Here is a 20,316-nt window from a genome sequence, read left to right as displayed (position 1 = left end):
CTGTGAGACAGGCGAGTAAGTCCTCTCCACAATCTGACCATTCTTTGTCATGGATTGGGCAATCTGTTGGGGAGATAGAGACAGTTCCAGTGCAAGTATTGAGGGTTGGATGAGGTTCTGTAGGGATGAGATTACCACATAGATCAGTTAGTTTTGTTAATGCTATAACTTCGTTTTCATTTGTTACTGTGACGAGACGGGAGTGGTCGCGTCGGCTACGGCAAGAGACTTTGCTTACTTGTTTTTGGAGGCATTGTTGGTAGAGGAGGGTGTTTTGAGAGTAGGGAGGTGTGGGAGGGATCACGAAAAATCGGTCCCATTTGGCTGGGCTAAATAGAGTATTTAGGATTCGGGGAGGTGGGCAATAAGGTTGTAAGGTAGTAATAAGGGGAGATGGAGTTGTTGATGAAGGTTGTGGGAGTAAAGGTGTTGAAGTTGAGCATGTTGGGAGAGTAGAAATGTCTCCTGGGGGTTGGTTGTTGATTAGGGTTGATACTGTACTAGTATGCATTGATGATGGGGGTTGTTGCAGTGTTCGGAGCCGTGGTCAAAGGAGAGCTGGGATTGGGGCTATTTGATAAAGGGGCAAGCCTCATTGCCCTTAAGATTGGGGTTATGTCCTCATTATTGGCCATGATAAGCCTGGAGTATGTTGGGGAAAAAAAAAGTCCACCCCTCAGGGTCCCCTTGAGGGGTAAGTGCCAGGTATGGCAGGGGAATACCGTGCCCATGGTTCCCTCAGGCCATTCAGGACTGACAAAGTCAGCCTTTCATCCTTTCAGCACGGCTCTCACACCTTAGGAGGTGGGTAGTAGAAGGGATTGGTGAAGAAACAAACGAAAAGTATGAGTGGGAAAAAAGACTATGCAAAATTAGTTGAGTCGATGGCCGAGTCCCAAGGTTGAGGAGTTCCCCATCATTGGGTCTCAGTCTTCGTCTCCTAAGCCCCCCCACGACAACAACGGGCAAGGGATGGGGGGGGGGGGGGGAGTGAAGAAAAGACCGTTCAAAATTGTTAGGCCGTGGGTAGGGAAGATCCCCAACATTGGGCCTGTCTCCATCTCCTAAGCTCCTCATAAAAATTCCATGGGATTGTCATGTTGTGTTGGTGTAAACTTTGTGTAACAAATATTTATTCCAGCTCGTGCTTGCTTTCTCTTGGTAATCCATTTAACATTTGAAAAATAAGACCACATAATGATATCCATGTCCTTTATTAGTTTAGATCTATAACTTCATGATTGCAATATTATTACATCATGATCCACCATAATCCATACAGTAACGGTAAATGTACACAGACTCTGAGCCAAGAGCAATAAAAATAATACACAAGTACAAACACACACAAAGGAAAGTTGGCTTCAACTGGTTATGAAATCTGAATAATGCTATTCAGTAACTTTTGTTTTCTCGGCTCATTTAAAAATAAAAAAAACTGACTTAAGTTAACGTATACCCAATGTTTTACATTTTTGATATGCATAAGATCCCCTAACAAAAGACACATCTAAATTAAAATGGCATCAGTCAACTGTGTATCATTCACTTATTACCGGTTCTTTGATCGAATACTAGTACATCTGGGTGGAGATAAATCAGTTAAAATTGCTTGCAACTTTAAGGTTAAACAATACAATACAGGACTTTTTTTGTACATTAAGGATGTGAAGGACAATGTGGGAGAATCAAATGGAGATAGGATTAGAGGTAAGGAGTAAAGGGTAGAAGTGGAGAGATAAGAGCAAAAGAATAGAATTTTTTTTTTTTTGGTTGAGCAAAATGTGCTTCATTACTCTCTCCCTTAAATGATATTGTACTGTAGCAGCATCCTGTTGTAGCTTTGCTAAAGTAAGTGTAAATCAACGTTAATAGTCTTCAGTATCCCTGGGAAAGCTGAAGTTGCATGAGAAGGAAATCATTAGCTGAATAACTAAACAAGAACTAAAACTGGTCATTGGATGTTAAACACCATATAGATACAATCAGACAAAAGGTACAGAACACAAAACCTTATGATCTTTACATTGCCTGGAGCTTCTAGCCAAGTCACTACACAAAATAATTTAATTTGATAATAATAATGTTCAGTTGCTTAGTTACTTTGAACAACTGAGATATATTCATTATTTTTTTTTTGTTCCAGATATTTTCTTTTTGTGGTTAGCAGTGCAAAAGTTTGCCTGTAGTATTCAAATAAAATATCACATCCCTGACTATGTCAAAATACAAGATTACCTCAGTATCAATACCTCCTGTGTGTTTTACACAAACTTTGATTATAAAAAATGTATGCACTTAATACAATGGAAGCTTGATATCAAAAAGATTCTAAAAATCCTTTTATCAAAAAGGATCCTGAATAATGAAATCAGGTCATACTGAAATAAGGCACACGTTCCAGCCTTTACGAGAAGGCTACTGCAACCCTGCTAAGCATGGGCGGAGGAAGCAAGGCTGTCTCTTGGGTCTCTGGCACCAGGTCTACTATCACCTCCTGCATTGCTTGGCACACCCATGAGAGCCACTCTATCCAGCCTCCTGCCCTGCCATCAGTCCTGACAGATCCATGTAGATTTGGAGCTCCTATGCCTGAGAAGTTGCTAATGGTGTTGTAGATTGGCAAGGCCTGGTATGATGGCTTGGGGTAAGTCCAAAGGCTGGAATAAATCCCATCACTCTTCTGGTCATGGCTTCCTGCATCTGAGTTGAGGTCCAAGTTCGGCAGTCGGGACAAGATGACATTGTCATGAGCGAGTCTCTTACTGACACTTGATGGGGGCCAGTATGATCCTGTGGTGAAGGTTAAGCGTAAGTCGGCTGGGTCAAACTCTAAATCATCGAGCTCATCAAATGTGTCAAAGGTTTTCCTCTTTTGTTTCTTCCAAATGGCTTCCCCTTTGGACAAGTCAAACCCATGGCAGTCATCTGGTTTTGTCAGGTACTGTTGATGGTGCTGTTGGCGTGTTCTTCCAGGTGAGGATATAGCCAGCAGGATGGAGGTAGTTAGAGTTGTAAGGGCATGGGACGGCAAGCCAGTGAGGTTAACTTTTCCATTGACAACTTCTTCTGTGTCTTCTATCTCCCCTGAAATGGAGAAGCACGTGAAATACAAGTAGTCAAAAATGCACTCTGTCAACAAGCTGGATAAGGGTGCTTGAACATGTAAGAACTAGAATTGAAATATCACATATAAAGATATAAAAAATATATGAAAGTAACATCTTGAAGACAAAAACATACCTGGAAGCATGTTTACTGATTGTGTCAGTGATTCCTGGTCCGCAAGTAAATCTGTTGTGTTTGGACAAGCAGAACTGGTCTCGCTGGTTGTAACCAAATCAGAGGTCCACTGGTGTAAGGCTGTGCTGATCTGCTGACTGCACTCCTGCGCTAGCAGAGTACCCGCAACAGCACTTAGAATTGCAGCAGTGTATCCAACCATACAAACAGCAAATACATGGCTCATCTGTAAGAGTGAAAATGTCATTGCTAAAATCTAGGTTCATTTCACACCAGTTAATACTAAACCCAACAAAGGTTAAAAAGAAAAAAAAAAGTGTCTCTACAGTTGGATACTTGATAAACTATATCTTGGGTAAATATTGCTTACATAAACAAGACAAAGAGAGAGAATAAATGCAGAGTAACCAATTTCAAATACTAATTAATTGCCTGACTTCACTATATAAAGCTTACCAAGTTCAAAACAGCAGTACATGATCCAGGCAGTGTCTGTCCAAGTGACAAAAGGTCTGTGTAAGTGAAGTAACCACGTCTCTCTCCTTCACGCCATGCAACCTCTCCTTCCACTTGCTCAAAAGCTTTCAGAAATGCATCAGCATCAACAAAAAGATTCCAATCCTAAGGGTGAAAGAAAATACATTACATTTAGAATTTATATCTCAACCAACCTAAAAACTATACTAATAACTACACTGTAAATTCACAATTAAATGACACCTTTCATGTATCTTTTTAAATTTCAATGTCACAAGGTAGTCTCCATGGTGTTTTAACTCTCAGGAATAACTGAATAACTTACTATGGCAACAAGGAATTCCCTCTCAGCTTTGTTGAGGTCTGACAAAGGCAGAGCAGCAGACGTAGCCCATTCATCATTGAATACTTCATCTTCCTCGCCATCGTCATACAGGTACTTGCTTGCCACCATCTTTACGCAAAACAAATTATGCTTAAGTCTTTCTTACATACAATTTCATGTTTCTATAAAAGCATATAAATCAAATGGCCATACTTTAAAAGAAAAGAACTTTAGTAACTAAACTAAACCAAAGGAGGGAAATAGTTTAGTTTTAGCATCAAAATATTTACCACTGCCACCAAGAATATCTGTGAAGGAGAGGCTGTGGCCAGATATTCAGGATTGTTGCATCGTAAACGTTCCAGGTAAACCAGTGCCAAAATGAGGGAACAAGGTGTAATGCAGGCGTCATAGCAGACAGAAGAGGCATAACGAAGGTCTAGTTTTTCCAATCCATCTTGGCGGCACAGCTCGCTGAATTTTTCCACCGATATGCCTTTCGAAGAAAAAAATTTAAAGATGAAATTCTGACTCAATTTATCAAAATGTATTCTTATTCTAAACAATTTAAATACCTTCAAAAGAGCAGATATATTTCAGCAACAGTAAATCATGCATACTTACTGGTGAATGGCAATGATGGTCGATCTGTGCTTGGCAGCTTCCCATAATAGAGTGTTTTACGTATGCGCTCTGCATACTCGACATACTCCGGTAAAAACTGTAAAGAAATTTTTAAAAATACAATTAGCGATACTTAAACAATCCTTTTCATTGGACCAGATTTAAACTAATTCACTCACCATAATAAATGTGATGCCACACTACAGTATATCTAGTCCCATAACACCAGATGGCATCAGGCAACTGGAGACAGGATGTTTTGACTGATAACTGTGATAACTATGTGACAATTATGGAAAACAGGATTACCTCCACACTATGACCAAGTATGTGTGTGTGTGTGTGTGTGTGTGTGTGTGTGTGTGTGTGTGTGTGTGTGTGTGTGTGTGTGTGTGTGTGTGTGTGTGTGTCTGTCTCTCTCTCTTTCTATATATATATATATAAGAATGAAATCATAAGAGTAGTGGAAGACTTTTTCCGGGATCTATACAACTCAAATGAACAGCCACGGATAGAAGTGAACACATTCTTATTATAGGTCACTTCCCCATCTGGTTTCTATGTTCTATACATTTGATTTCTCCCTTTTTCGAGTCTCCTTTTAGCTGTTTTCATGCTGGTAACCGAGATAACAGTTTCATTTATTATTTGAGTATTGAATATCCAATTGAATATCTCCTCTCTTCTTTTTATTTATAGTCTGTTAGTTCAGATAATTCTACATTTTTGCATTGCTGCCCACTTCAAGTGCAGCTTCCTTTTATTAGGTCATTGAACTGTTTGTTGACTGTTGCTGAGAAGCGAAGACCTGTTTTGGATGTTAAAGTTGAATTATTGAATCTTTTGCTACATATATATATATATAGAAAAAAAACAAAGAAAGGAGATAAAATGGGGATGGGGAGAGAGAACAAGAGAGAGATTGCAATGTACTATAGAATCCATACTCTTTACAAAATGGAATGAAAAATCACATCACATTGAAAATGCCATCATGAACTCACTGGCCATGAAAAGTGCTTTATTATTCTTAATGCACTTGAAAGTTTTCACTGATGTCAATGGCTCCTGGAAAGCAAGGCTTCATGTCACCCACAGTTGACAATGAAAAATCAATGTCTGAAACAGGCCTCTGTACCTGTTGGTCTTCCTTCACCAATGGTGTTCTGACAAGTGCAGAAGCTGTGGAAATAGCTTGATGCTGCAATCATTATTGTTTCTCACTTTTTACTCTAATATAATGTGCTACATAATTGTTCTCACAATGGTTATTTAAACCCAATGATGACAATAAAAAATAAATATGTGGGCACAAATGAGCATTCATTAGTAAATGTTAGCAATCAGAACAGACTGAAGAAGTGGTGAGATTCATCATTCACCTTTTATCATTTGCCTTGACATATTACGTCCATTACCAATAGCTTAAAGTGCTAATGATAGAATATTTTTGGGGTTATATTTGGCTAGGTGGCTAGGAGGTAACAAATATATGATGAGTGTCTGTGGCTGGAACATGGTTATTGTACTTTGCTGTACTTAACCCAGCAAAGCCGCCGGGGAAAATGAATAAAAAATGGGGAAATTGCTGTGCTTATTTTTTATGTTTTTGTGAAATGGAATGATGGAAAATAATTGGGAAACACAAGTAGCACCAATAAACTAAAACTTTTGATAAATTTACATTTCAGTAAAATATGCAGCTGGGTATAGCCTGTCGTCATGATCGCATGCAAATAGAATCTTACTGGCTCTAAAAATCTGGTCACAAGTATCTATTGTTACGTTAAGATAAACTACAATTCACATTGCTTCATTTGATTTCCCTCTCAAATGTCATCCACTACAATACCTCTAATAAAATGTTAAGTGGAGTTCTTGGCCAACGCCTATATTTGAAGGCTTGTAACCAGTATTCAAATGATGCTGTTGCCAGGATGATGGTACACTGCTTGACTTAGGAGGCAAAAGTCTAGGCATCTACAGGGGTAGCTTGAGAAAGCAAGAAAAAGTCTTGATATTCTAGGTAAGAAAATTCCCTGCTTAACCCCTTAACGACGGGTCACGTCTATAGATGTCGAAACAAACCACTCGAAATGTGGTGTGTGGGTGTATGCCGCGGCGGCGCGCCAAAGCACTACGAGCCAGTGATTTGGCTTGATGTAATGAACTCCCGCGTTCAAAGTTGGCGCGTTGCCATTGATCACCAGAGTATGGATTTTTTTTTTTTTTTTTCTCTCTCTTTTCACCCATTACCAAGGGGTTAAAATGGTTCAATCTCTGATGGGTGTGGTCCTGTTGAAAACATTTATCTTTTTAGAATTACATCATCTCTAGTTCTCATATTACAAGTTTGGGTTAATGTTACCAAGAGTGATGCACAAAGATAGAGGGAAATGTAGACTACCATCTTATAGAGTATAGGAAAAGGAGTAATAAACAACAAAGGTAAAGCTGCAGCACCCTCATATTAACAATGAAATAACAAAAACATCTGCATACCACCACTCAGAGACTTGGTACACAACACCCTCACACAACTCGAGTTCTTAATACCGCATTTTCTGTGATTTGGCACTAGTGCTAATAAAAGGGGGGGGGGGCTTATCTAGGGAATAAACAGAAGGTAGGAAGGGTGCGTCACTCTCTGTAACAAATACCTTAGTTTGCGAAGGAAATGCTACAGATGAAATACGTCTTAGAATATTATATTCTATCGGAAGCAAGGTCAGGTCCTTCAGTTTTGCTATTAGCTGTTATTTCCAATGATACCTGATCTACATATAGTTCTTTTACTTTAGTAACATTTCTTGTCTATTTACTAAAACATTTTCTATAGATTAACTGAAGCTAAATTCTGCCCCACTTATTTGGAATGAAAATATAACACAAATATAAATGAGCACTAATCATGCCAGCAAATCTATGCCATCTATAATCTATAGCAATTTCCCATTGCATAAATACTAATGTTTTACAAATAATTCCAATAACTTGAATCCATCGGAACTGTTCCACGAAATTCACTGCCCTCATAAACCACCTTTTAACTGCAGACGTTAAGCACCAAATCATCACAACTGCACTGGGTGTGATATCGCCAGCACCAACACACGGTCACATAGGGCCCAGAAAACATGAGCAAAAAGCGAATATACACCATGTGGGCTTATGACCTGATTCAGACCAGTTTATCACAGTAAAGACGTCATACTGCACTTACTAATTACAGCCTGCCTTGACTCAGCGCCATGAGGATTAACGAACACAGAAACCTCAGGTACAGAACACTATAAATAATTAAGCATTTTCTAACAACTTTACGACTCCCCCATAACACAAACGTTCCCTCAACGAAACCTACACCTATTCCGATACCTAATTACCTTGGAGAAATGCGAGGAGCTTAATTTATCGGGTGTTTTTGGTGTCTTCATGGCTCTCCCTCCCGACTGTGCGCATTTAGGACTGTTTCGGAACTTTCAGGGCTGAGTTACTCACGACCCAGACGGTTTTCGGGAGAGCGAAACCCCAGGATGGCTATTTAAGGATAAAGTGAATGGTATTTCTTAAAATTGCTTTGGAATTACATTGGTAATAATTCTGATTTAGTTGTTTGTAAAATTTATTGCTAATGAGAATTATATCATATCGTTTTGCTCGTGTACTTTGCGCTTTTATCTAGTTTATGACTGTAAAATAAAAGTTTGTGAACCTATTTCTACAATGTGACTAAGAACAACACTTCAAAATCATAATTTATAATTCATAATGCAGTCAATAATGAGAATATAATTGAAATAAGTTAGCGCCATCTGCGTCAAATACATAGCAGTAGAATCCCAAATCCTATCCTGATTTTTTTCCTTTCAAAGGTACTCTCCAATCTCTGAATTATAACATCCGTGTAGGAATGCACTATTTTATAGAACTATTATTTCTGCAGAATATGTATATTTTTATAATTATAAATATTAATTGATAATTGCTCAGAATACACAGATAAAGATTTTGAAATGTTGTCAAAATAACGCAGCTCTCTCCTCGTCCACCAGAGGGCAGGACGGTGCAGCGAACGGCCACCAGAATGGCTCTCCACAAGAACGTCTTTTCGCTTCGTAAGTCACAATTATTATAATGTATAGGCTTGTAACCGTTAATTCGTGTACTGCCACAAATTCTGTTCTTTGAGGGTCATATAGAGAGGCTTTTTTGCTATTTGTCTTTGGTTCTGGCTCTAAAATCTGCTCTTGTTTACATACTGTGGATCAGCTGATTGCCCGTGGAGTGCCCGGCTTTCAATATTTTCATCGCTTTTCACATGTCTTTTCTGAAATATTGAAACATTTGTTCAGTGATTTATTTGAGCTTAAGTGTACATTAAGAAAACACCGCAGAACTTGGGGAAGTTTTAACTATGTGATTGAAAATTAAGTGTTATGAAAATTTTTCAGATTTTTGTCCAAGACGTACGAAAAACACAAAATGAAGAGGTTAGAATATTATCAACCAGCAATTTATAGAGAACACATTACCTGCAGGATCACTTGTTACCACTCTAACTGCCGACATTATTGCTATAGTAGTAGGTCAGTCCAAATCATAAATGGATTTTTTGTTTGTGGATAGAAATTTCCAGTTTCAATCAGCGTCAGACTTTTGAAACAAATTTTTGGGCTATGGAATATTTCTTTGTTGCTTAGCATTGTTATGCAGTCGTTTTCCATCGCATTTCACTCATTGATGAGTGGCATAACTTGTAAATGTGTATGCATTTGCTTTGTACTATATTTTTGGGTAGAATCATTATTTACACAGCAGAACAGAACAAAGACATTATAATTGCTTTTAAACATGCTTGTTGAAAGTGCAAGGAGACAGGAGCCATGCTTCACGTATACAATTACCACCTAGAGTTCTGCAGTTAAGTCCGGGATGACTTTTTGCCTGATTGACACACAATACAGTACAATGCATTAAAAGTTTCCTGATAATCCTGTCAAATTAATGTATTAACCCATTTTCACTGGGTTAAGAAAACTTTTAAAAACTATGCTCTGGAGATTAATGGCAATGACCTGACTTTGAGTGCGGGAGTTTGCTACATCAAGCCGAACACCCCGCTCGTATTGCTATGGTGCGTCACTGAAGCATACAGCACCACTCCACAGATTGAGTGGTTTGTTATGACCCTGCAAGGTGTGGCCTGGCAGAATTGGGTTAAGCTTTTTCAATAGTTACTCAGTAATGGTAATTTATTGATTTATTGCATTTACAAAATGTAGTAAAAAAAAGAGAAGTTACATTGATAATTGTTGTGTGTCTAGTAATCATTGCTGCCTATGTGGATATTGCAATGTTATTATGTTAATATTTTACTGTCCATTTTTCCTTTTCACACACCTTTCCAGTGTCATGATGAACTTCTAAAAAAAAGTTCTTCAAGTTTTGCACCTATTTTTTAGACTTACATATTAATATTGGTTCCATAAGAGCTGTCAAATTGTATTAATTGTATTTAATTTTTTTTTCTTTTTCTTTTTCTTTTTCTTTTTTTAGAATACAGACCTATATTCCAATAACTTTAAATTCTTATATGTTTATTTGTGTGTGCATGTGTGTGTGTGTTTTTCTTTTTTCTTTTTCTTTTAAGAAATGTCAGAAATGACATGTATAAAAAAAACGAAAGAAAAAAAAGAGAAACCCTATTATACAGTTTAATTTTCTGCCCAAAATACCTCTCTTCAGCTGTCTCTCAAACACATTCTTTGTATATTTGTATGTTTAGTAACCAATAAATGTATTTCAGGTTATGGGCTAAATGCCCGGCTGGGTGCTGTTGTGGCAGTGCAGCACCGCCACTCTTCAGATGTGCATTTTCTGACAAGGCCCGAAATGTCAGCCCTGAAGAAGGGGCGGGGAGGCCGGTCATCCTTCTCAGGGAATGTCGCAACCATCTTTGGTGCCTCTGGCTTCATGGGACGATACATTTGTAACCGTTTGGGAAAGACTGGGACACAGGTGAGCTGATTAACAGAATTCATAATTGTATTTATTATATCTTTTTCTTTTTCTCAATAAGATGTTGATTTTTAGTATATATTTTTTTCCTTGCTTTCTCTTTAGTAGAGATTCCACCGATTCTCTTAAGCTGTTGAAGCTAGGAAGTCATGTATACATTCCCTGTCTGCTGTAATTAATTTTGTTTACCCATACTTGGTTCTAGAGTTGCATAATCACCAAGGAACCTATACTTGATTCTACCAGTTCACCCCATACCATATTTTTTTGGAAAGATTCCATTTATATTACTATTGTGTGTTAGTGATGTTATGAATATAGTAATGTTCATTGTAATGATAACAAAATTGCAGTGGACAGTACATATAGCTGGTGTCAGTGGTTTAATACAGTTTCCCTTTATTTATGACTAGTATATTGTTTTATCTTGTTTAAACTCAGACACATCAAACTAATCAATTGAAGTCTGGATTGCAAAGATGCATGCCCTGACCACTATGCTTTTTGATTTATTATTGTTTTGACAAATAGATACCTCTACAAGTGCTTAATCACCAAAATTTCAATTACTAGTCATATCTATTATACCTGTTTACTTTGATTTTCAGAAAGAATCTTTTTTACTTTTTATTCCTATTAGTATGGTTGATAACACTATAATAATAATGTCAGTGAACATGATTACATTTTTCCCCAAAACTCAACAAACACAGAAATCAGTTAGTCACATAGGTTTACTAATTGGCTCCTAGGTGGCTAGGCACTTGTAGAGTCCACAAAATTCATGAATACTACAGTCAACAATACCTGGGTTAAGGTATATAAAGTGAGTTAATATATAAGATCATATAATTGTTATTGGAAAAGTTTTTGTTATTAGGTTGTAATTTAATTTTACATGAATTTAGCATTTGAATGATAAAAAAAATATTTGGTTAAAAATTTTGATACCGATGTATTCTCTTAATAAAGATAATATATTTTCTCTCTCCAGTATAAAGTTTGAAAAACTGGCATGGTTGCATTTTTCCACATTGTATTTTATTTTTAAAGGTTATTACTGGTTCTATATTTGTTTATTTTTTTTATTTTGCCAAAGCACAAACTTTCATCTTTTGTTAACTCTTACTAATATCAGGCCATAACTTTTTCATGATCTATTACTAAGCATCAATATTTGTTGCAATTTACTCTCTCACTCTCTCTGTTCTAGCTTATGTTTGCAAGAATTCAGCTTGGTAGGAAATATGGTTAATAATGCTTTCCAGATAACCATAGGTAATGTAATCATATAACATTATTGTTTCACATCTAGGATGCCACTCACTATAGATGTCTTCGTCACAGATGATAATCCCATACCGTGGAGACCATTATGATGTCCGACCCTTGAAGTTGGCTGGTGATTTGGGTCAGGTCCTCTTCATCCCCTACCACCTCACTGAAGAAGAGGTCATCCGCAAGGCAGTCAAGCATTCCAATATTGTCATCAACCTAATTGGTCGTGACTGGGAAACCATGAATTTCTCCTTTGAAAAAGTTAGTTACTTCAGTTTTCATTATCAGATCTAAGTTGTATTATTGCTGGGAAAATTAATGTGATGTAAATGTAGCATGATTTCTGACATGGGTGCCAAGTAACCCAGTACATTTTTTCTGAGTATGTTCATGTTTGGTTCTAGAATAGGCTTAACCTGAAATTTAGAACTCGAGTTCTTTTATTTATCAATTATTTCTTGTACTATAGGTTCTGTGAAGCCTATATAAAGTAAGATATATGAATACAAATTTAAATAAGGTGAGACCTGTATTCATGTAATATTGTGGTGGTGTATTAACTGTGAAATTATGAAAATATGTTGATAGAAATTGAAGTACTGAAGTTGAAATTCTCACTCCTAGTTCTAGGCATAAGAGAAAGCCTTTTGATACATGTAAAATATTCAAATATGTTGTTCAGATATAAAGACAACATCCATTTTTCATATGTAACAACAAAATAAAATATGGTTATATTGAGATTTTGGAGGGTGAGGTGTGTATGTATATATAAATACAAATACATATATGAAATCCAATTGGGAAAAGCCTGATTTGGTACTATTGTCCTTTACTGCCACTTGTCAGTAGTTACTATGTAATTTGATTTTGTTCCAGGTTCATGTTGAAGGAGCTGAGAGACTGGCACGCATCAGCAAGGAGATGGGAGTTGAGAAGTTCATCCATGTTTCTGCTTTGAACTCCAATGTTGAACATGAGGTAATGCAGAGAGTTTAAACAGTAAATCTTGTCTAAATGTTTTTGTATTGAAGTAACATTTTTTTGCAGTTTGTGTTTCCTAATGCTGCCCATCTCTCATCACAGGGTTATATGGTCAAGGGAGGCTCTCAGTTTCTTAAGACAAAGGGCCTGGGAGAGCAGGCTGTGAGGGCTGCTTTCCCCGAGGCTATTGTCTTCCGCCCCAGTGATGTTTATGGCCAGGAAGATCGTTTCCTCAGGTAAAAGCAGCATTCCATTAATAGCTGAAGAGGTTTAAAGTGAATCGTGTTCTGGTCATTAATGATATCATATATGATTATTATTATTATTATTATTATTATTATTATTATTATTATTATTATTATTATTATTATTATTATTATTATTATTATTATTATTATTATTATTATTATTATTATTATTATTATTATTATTATTATTATTATTATTATTATTATTATTATTATTATTATTATTATTATTATTATTATTATTATTATTATTATTATTATTATTATTATTATTATTATTATTATTATTATTATTATTATTATTATTATTATTATTATTATTATTATTATTATTATTATTATTATTATTATTATTATTATTATTATTATTATTATTATTATTATTATTATTATTATTATTATTATTATTATTATTATTATTATTATTATTATTATTATTATTATTATTATTATTATTATTATTATTATTATTATTATTATTATTATTATTATTATTATTATTATTATTATTATTATTATTATTATTATTATTATTATTATTATTATTATTATTATTATTATTATTATTATTATTATTATTATTATTATTATTATTATTATTATTATTATTATTATTATTATTATTATTATTATTATTATTATTATTATTATTATTATTATTATTATTATTATTATTATTATTATTATTATTATTATTATTATTATTATTATTATTATTATTATTATTATTATTATTATTATTATTATTATTATTATTATTATTATTATTATTATTATTATTATTATTATTATTATTATTATTATTATTATTATTATTATTATTATTATTATTATTATTATTATTATTATTATTATTATTATTATTATTATTATTATTATTATTATTATTATTATTATTATTATTATTATTATTATTATTATTATTATTATTATTATTATTATTATTATTATTATTATTATTATTATTATTATTATTATTATTATTATTATTATTATTATTATTATTATTATTATTATTATTATTATTATTATTATTATTATTATTATTATTATTATTATTATTATTATTATTATTATTATTATTATTATTATTATTATTATTATTATTATTATTATTATTATTATTATTATTATTATTATTATTATTATTATTATTATTATTATTATTATTATTATTATTATTATTATTATTATTATTATTATTATTATTATTATTATTATTATTATTATTATTATTATTATTATTATTATTATTATTATTATTATTATTATTATTATTATTATTATTATTATTATTATTATTATTATTATTATTATTATTATTATTATTATTATTATTATTATTATTATTATTATTATTATTATTATTATTATTATTATTATTATTATTATTATTATTATTATTATTATTATTATTATTATTATTATTATTATTATTATTATTATTATTATTATTATTATTATTATTATTATTATTATTATTATTATTATTATTATTATTATTATTATTATTATTATTATTATTATTATTATTATTATTATTATTATTATTATTATTATTATTATTATTATTATTATTATTATTATTATTATTATTATTATTATTATTATTATTATTATTATTATTATTATTATTATTATTATTATTATTATTATTATTATTATTATTATTATTATTATTATTATTATTATTATTATTATTATTATTATTATTATTATTATTATTATTATTATTATTATTATTATTATTATTATTATTATTATTATTATTATTATTATTATTATTATTATTATTATTATTATTATTATTATTATTATTATTATTATTATTATTATTATTATTATTATTATTATTATTATTATTATTATTATTATTATTATTATTATTATTATTATTATTATTATTATTATTATTATTATTATTATTATTATTATTATTATTATTATTATTATTATTATTATTATTATTATTATTATTATTATTATTATTATTATTATTATTATTATTATTATTATTATTATTATTATTATTATTATTATTATTATTATTATTATTATTATTATTATTATTATTATTATTATTATTATTATTATTATTATTATTATTATTATTATTATTATTATTATTATTATTATTATTATTATTATTATTATTATTATTATTATTATTATTATTATTATTATTATTATTATTATTATTATTATTATTATTATTATTATTATTATTATTATTATTATTATTATTATTATTATTATTATTATTATTATTATTATTATTATTATTATTATTATTATTATTATTATTATTATTATTATTATTATTATTATTATTATTATTATTATTATTATTATTATTATTATTATTATTATTATTATTATTATTATTATTATTATTATTATTATTATTATTATTATTATTATTATTATTATTATTATTATTATTATTATTATTATTATTATTATTATTATTATTATTATTATTATTATTATTATTATTATTATTATTATTATTATTATTATTATTATTATTATTATTATTATTATTATTATTATTATTATTATTATTATTATTATTATTATTATTATTATTATTATTATTATTATTATTATTATTATTATTATTATTATTATTATTATTATTATTATTATTATTATTATTATTATTATTATTATTATTATTATTATTATTATTATTATTATTATTATTATTATTATTATTATTATTATTATTATTATTATTATTATTATTATTATTATTATTATTATTATTATTATTATTATTATTATTATTATTATTATTATTATTATTATTATTATTATTATTATTATTATTATTATTATTATTATTATTATTATTATTATTATTATTATTATTATTATTATTATTATTATTATTATTATTATTATTATTATTATTATTATTATTATTATTATTATTATTATTATTATTATTATTATTATTATTATTATTATTATTATTATTATTATTATTATTATTATTATTATTATTATTATTATTATTATTATTATTATTATTATTATTATTATTATTATTATTATTATTATTATTATTATTATTATTATTATTATTATTATTATTATTATTATTATTATTATTATTATTATTATTATTATTATTATTATTATTATTATTATTATTATTATTATTATTATTATTATTATTATTATTATTATTATTATTATTATTATTATTATTATTATTATTATTATTATTATTATTATTATTATTATTATTATTATTATTATTATTATTATTATTATTATTATTATTATTATTATTATTATTATTATTATTATTATTATTATTATTATTATTATTATTATTATTATTATTATTATTATTATTATTATTATTATTATTATTATTATTATTATTATTATTATTATTATTATTATTATTATTATTATTATTATTATTATTATTATTATTATTATTATTATTATTATTATTATTATTATTATTATTATTATTATTATTATTATTATTATTATTATTATTATTATTATTATTATTATTATTATTATTATTATTATTATTATTATTATTATTATTATTATTATTATTATTATTATTATTATTATTATTATTATTATTATTATTATTATTATTATTATTATTATTATTATTATTATTATTATTATTATTATTATTATTATTATTATTATTATTATTATTATTATTATTATTATTATTATTATTATTATTATTATTATTATTATTATTATTATTATTATTATTATTATTATTATTATTATTATTATTATTATTATTATTATTATTATTATTATTATTATTATTATTATTATTATTATTATTATTATTATTATTATTATTATTATTATTATTATTATTATTATTATTATTATTATTATTATTATTATTATTATTATTATTATTATTATTATTATTATTATTATTATTATTATTATTATTATTATTATTATTATTATTATTATTATTATTATTATTATTATTATTATTATTATTGTTTTACTATATTTAAAATTACTAAAAAAAAAAAAAATATCAACATCAATTTGAATTGGTTGAACTGGTTGACTGGTTCCATCGTGTCATGCGAAAGGATGAGAACTATGGCTATATGAGTTATGACATGAAGTGGGACCCAATCTTCAAGGTGAAGGCAATGATCACGGAATACTGCCCATCATGGCCAGTCAACACACTTACCAGGGACAAGGTGGAAAGGGTAAGAGAATCAATCCTTATCTTGTTTTCAAAGGTATTGCTCTGTCTCAATGTGACCGAGTGAGCGAGCATTTGTGATACCACCCCTGCTCCCTCCTATTATTTATAATGTTGATTAAGTTTCAATTATATTGGGAATCAATATTTATGTTATGGTAGTTAGGATCAAGAAAGTCAAATGTATGGGACAAATTCCCTGGTTCTGGTTTGATATCCCCCCCCTTCCCCCCAATGAACTTGAGGTAAGATAGAATATGAAAGTTGGAATAAAAATTTGGTACTTCATCATTTGAACGGTATGTAAAGTATTGAAGATATAGAATATACAGTTGCTGAAGGATACGGAAAAGTGTACATACTGTAGATTATAACTGCATATGCTTCATATTAAGGAATCGGATTGCCTTCGCATTATGGACTTGTATAAGGTACATTATTGAAGAAAGATTATTAGTCCAAACAACACTTAATAGTAGAAACGGGGTTCTGATGGATAACCTATTTCAGGAAGCCGTATCGGATACAACTACTGGACTTCCAACCCTGGAGGACCTTGATGTTCCCCTGACCAAGATGGAGGACCGTATCAGCTGGGAGCTCAGGCCATTCAGAGCTGCCAACTACTATGATGAAGAAGTGGGAGAATTTGAGCCACCTGCACCACCCAAATACATTTCAGCAAATTGAGGTGTTCCTATTTAACTTTTTTTTTTCTTCGTTTTTTGGAATCGATTCTTGCAGGAATGTAGGATGAAAATGAAATGACAGCTGTAGTACATTCAATATTCTTACTATATTTTCACACGTCATGGCAGACAGATTTTTTTTTCTTCGTAATCAAGAACTTTGTCAGTGACAAAACAAATTTTTTTTATTCCTACCAATTTGAAGTTGGAAAATTTTATTTATTCTTTCATATTGTAAATATTGCTGTAAATGACTCTACTGTAAAGCAACCAATAATAAATATATGTTAAAAGGTGAAGATGGACCATACATTTTTTTTAAGCCCTGTAACAGCAGAACACAGATCTGGCTGCTGGACTCCTGAAAGACAAGTACTAGTAAGTAAGTTGCACTAATATAGAAACTTTAGATTAATGCATACAAGGTACTTGAATGATAGGTAGCACCACTTTTTTTTTGGAAATCCTAGTTAGCAAGTGCTAAACTAAGCCCCCAATCATATCATTTACAGTAACTTTACCTACTGCAAAAAGGGTTGGCAAGTATATGGATGTTATTTGGTTTATTCTTTGTATTTACAATTTTTTTTTTTATTATTACTATTATTGTTAATAATATTATAATAATGATTATTATTATTAACATTATGACTATTACAATGTCAATATTATTATTATTATTATTATTGTTTTACTATATTTAAATTACTAAAAAAAAAAAAAAATATCAACATCAATTTGTATAAATCCAGAAAACTCAGGGAAAGGGGAAATCAGGTGAGGTCACAAAGGCCTACTAATCGACTGGTGGCTGAGCTCTTGTAGAGCCCTCTAAACTACGAAACTACAGTGGATATTACATTCTGAGCAGCATTCTTTATACATGTCTTTTTCCATCAATATCTAATTTGATATATCCACAGGCAATTGTAAGGCTAGTGAAAGCAAAACCAAAAGAAGCATGTACTTCTAGGGTAGGACATGAACCAGATTTCAATGAAAGTTTCAGATTGTATATTAGACAATAGTTTTAGCACTCTGCTGAAAAATGCATAGAACAAAAAATCTCCCAAGGTTTTGGTTGTTTCAAATGCATCAGGTCTTTACTCTTGTACAACTCTGGATCCCCCCCCCCCCCCATGAAGGCACGCATTATGATGCCAGAAATGGCTGTACATAATTAGTATAATTTAATCAGTGTTAAAATTACTGGAATTATAAAAAAAAAAAAAATATGGTGTTCCATACCATTAACAATTCTGTTAATACTCAACTGGAAAAGTCACTTTCATGGACAATGTGCTACCTATCTTTTTAAATACCTTGGATGCTGCAAATACTTTTTGAAGTTGATTAAAAGATATGAAGCTGTATATACTAAAAGGAAATTAAAGGCATTGAATTAGACTATACAGAAACTATAGTAGCAATGAATACAAAAGTAAAGAAAAAATATGAAGGAATTTGTATGGATATCAGAAATAAAGTATTCTTTATAGCCTGTTTAAAGAAAAGTAATGTCTAACTGAAAAAATCAATTTACTGGAAAACTTATGTAGAACTTTATTGCAAGTCTGTGCAAGCTCTGGGTTGAAACAAAGAAAATACTAGAAAGATGCTTCTGAAATGTAGGGAGAACGAAGTGTTTAGCTACTCGAAAATACAATACAAAATAGGAACAGAAAAAGAAAAAGAATGAAGAAAATTTAAGTTAACTTCAATTTGTGATGCAAAACTTAGGAAAACTAACATGTGATGGAAACAAATAATTTAACATTTGTAGAGGTGAAAACAAGTGTTTAAAAAAACTAGGTGACAATATAAGCCCATCTAAAAGTAATCATTGCAAGAGGAGAGAAAATAAAATAATTTTGGTGTCCATTCACAGCAAAGCAAAATAACCTTTGTCCAAAGGAGGGAAAGTAAAAGCATTTTAGTATGAGCAGCACAGTACCTGTCATGAAAAGGCTGTGATAAGAGATCAAGAATAGTGTCATGAATGTAAAAGATGTTATTTTCAGCTGTTCCTTCCAAGATCACCAGTATTCATGATTACTTCCAAATTACTTATCACTTTTTCTGTTAATGCATGTTTTCATTCAGGCATTTTCAAACAATTCAACCAGTTTTATTTATTGTAGAGAAAAAGTTAGAAAAAAAAAATAATGTGTAGATACTATTTGGATGCTTTTAATGTAC

General features: G+C 29.4%; 2 protein-coding genes across 3 annotated transcripts; one reads left to right on the top strand and one right to left on the bottom strand.

The window, feature by feature from the left end:
* Nucleotides 1-1,198: 1,198 nt before the first annotated feature.
* LOC125041456 (protein CNPPD1-like) lies at nt 1,199-8,187 on the bottom strand. 2 transcript variants are annotated; one of them, XM_047636432.1, is made up of 7 exons: nt 8,056-8,187; nt 4,670-4,766; nt 4,336-4,541; nt 4,046-4,174; nt 3,700-3,864; nt 3,244-3,469; nt 1,199-3,087 (listed from the first exon to the last, which is right to left on the bottom strand). In XM_047636432.1, the coding sequence occupies exons 1-7, from the start codon at nt 8,104-8,106 to the stop codon at nt 2,408-2,410; spliced, it is 1,554 nt and encodes a 517-aa protein (XP_047492388.1). In that variant the 5' UTR covers nt 8,107-8,187; the 3' UTR covers nt 1,199-2,407. The 2 variants fall into 2 exon arrangements, with proteins under 2 accessions (XP_047492388.1, XP_047492389.1); XM_047636433.1 differs by lacking the exon at nt 8,056-8,187 and adding an exon at nt 4,849-4,890.
* Nucleotides 8,188-8,691: 504 nt separating this feature from the next.
* LOC125041237 (NADH dehydrogenase [ubiquinone] 1 alpha subcomplex subunit 9, mitochondrial-like) lies at nt 8,692-18,416 on the top strand. The gene is made up of 7 exons (XM_047636076.1): nt 8,692-8,787; nt 10,479-10,690; nt 12,038-12,229; nt 12,848-12,949; nt 13,055-13,189; nt 17,259-17,432; nt 17,939-18,416. The coding sequence occupies exons 1-7, from the start codon at nt 8,757-8,759 to the stop codon at nt 18,116-18,118; spliced, it is 1,026 nt and encodes a 341-aa protein (XP_047492032.1). The 5' UTR covers nt 8,692-8,756; the 3' UTR covers nt 18,119-18,416.
* Nucleotides 18,417-20,316: the final 1,900 nt, after the last annotated feature.

Source organism: Penaeus chinensis, chromosome 30 (genome assembly GCF_019202785.1).
Source record: "Penaeus chinensis breed Huanghai No. 1 chromosome 30, ASM1920278v2, whole genome shotgun sequence".
Taxonomy (NCBI): Eukaryota; Metazoa; Arthropoda; class Malacostraca; order Decapoda; family Penaeidae; genus Penaeus; species Penaeus chinensis.
Note: the sequence above shows the minus strand (reverse complement) of the source record. Positions and strands in the feature narration are given on the sequence as shown.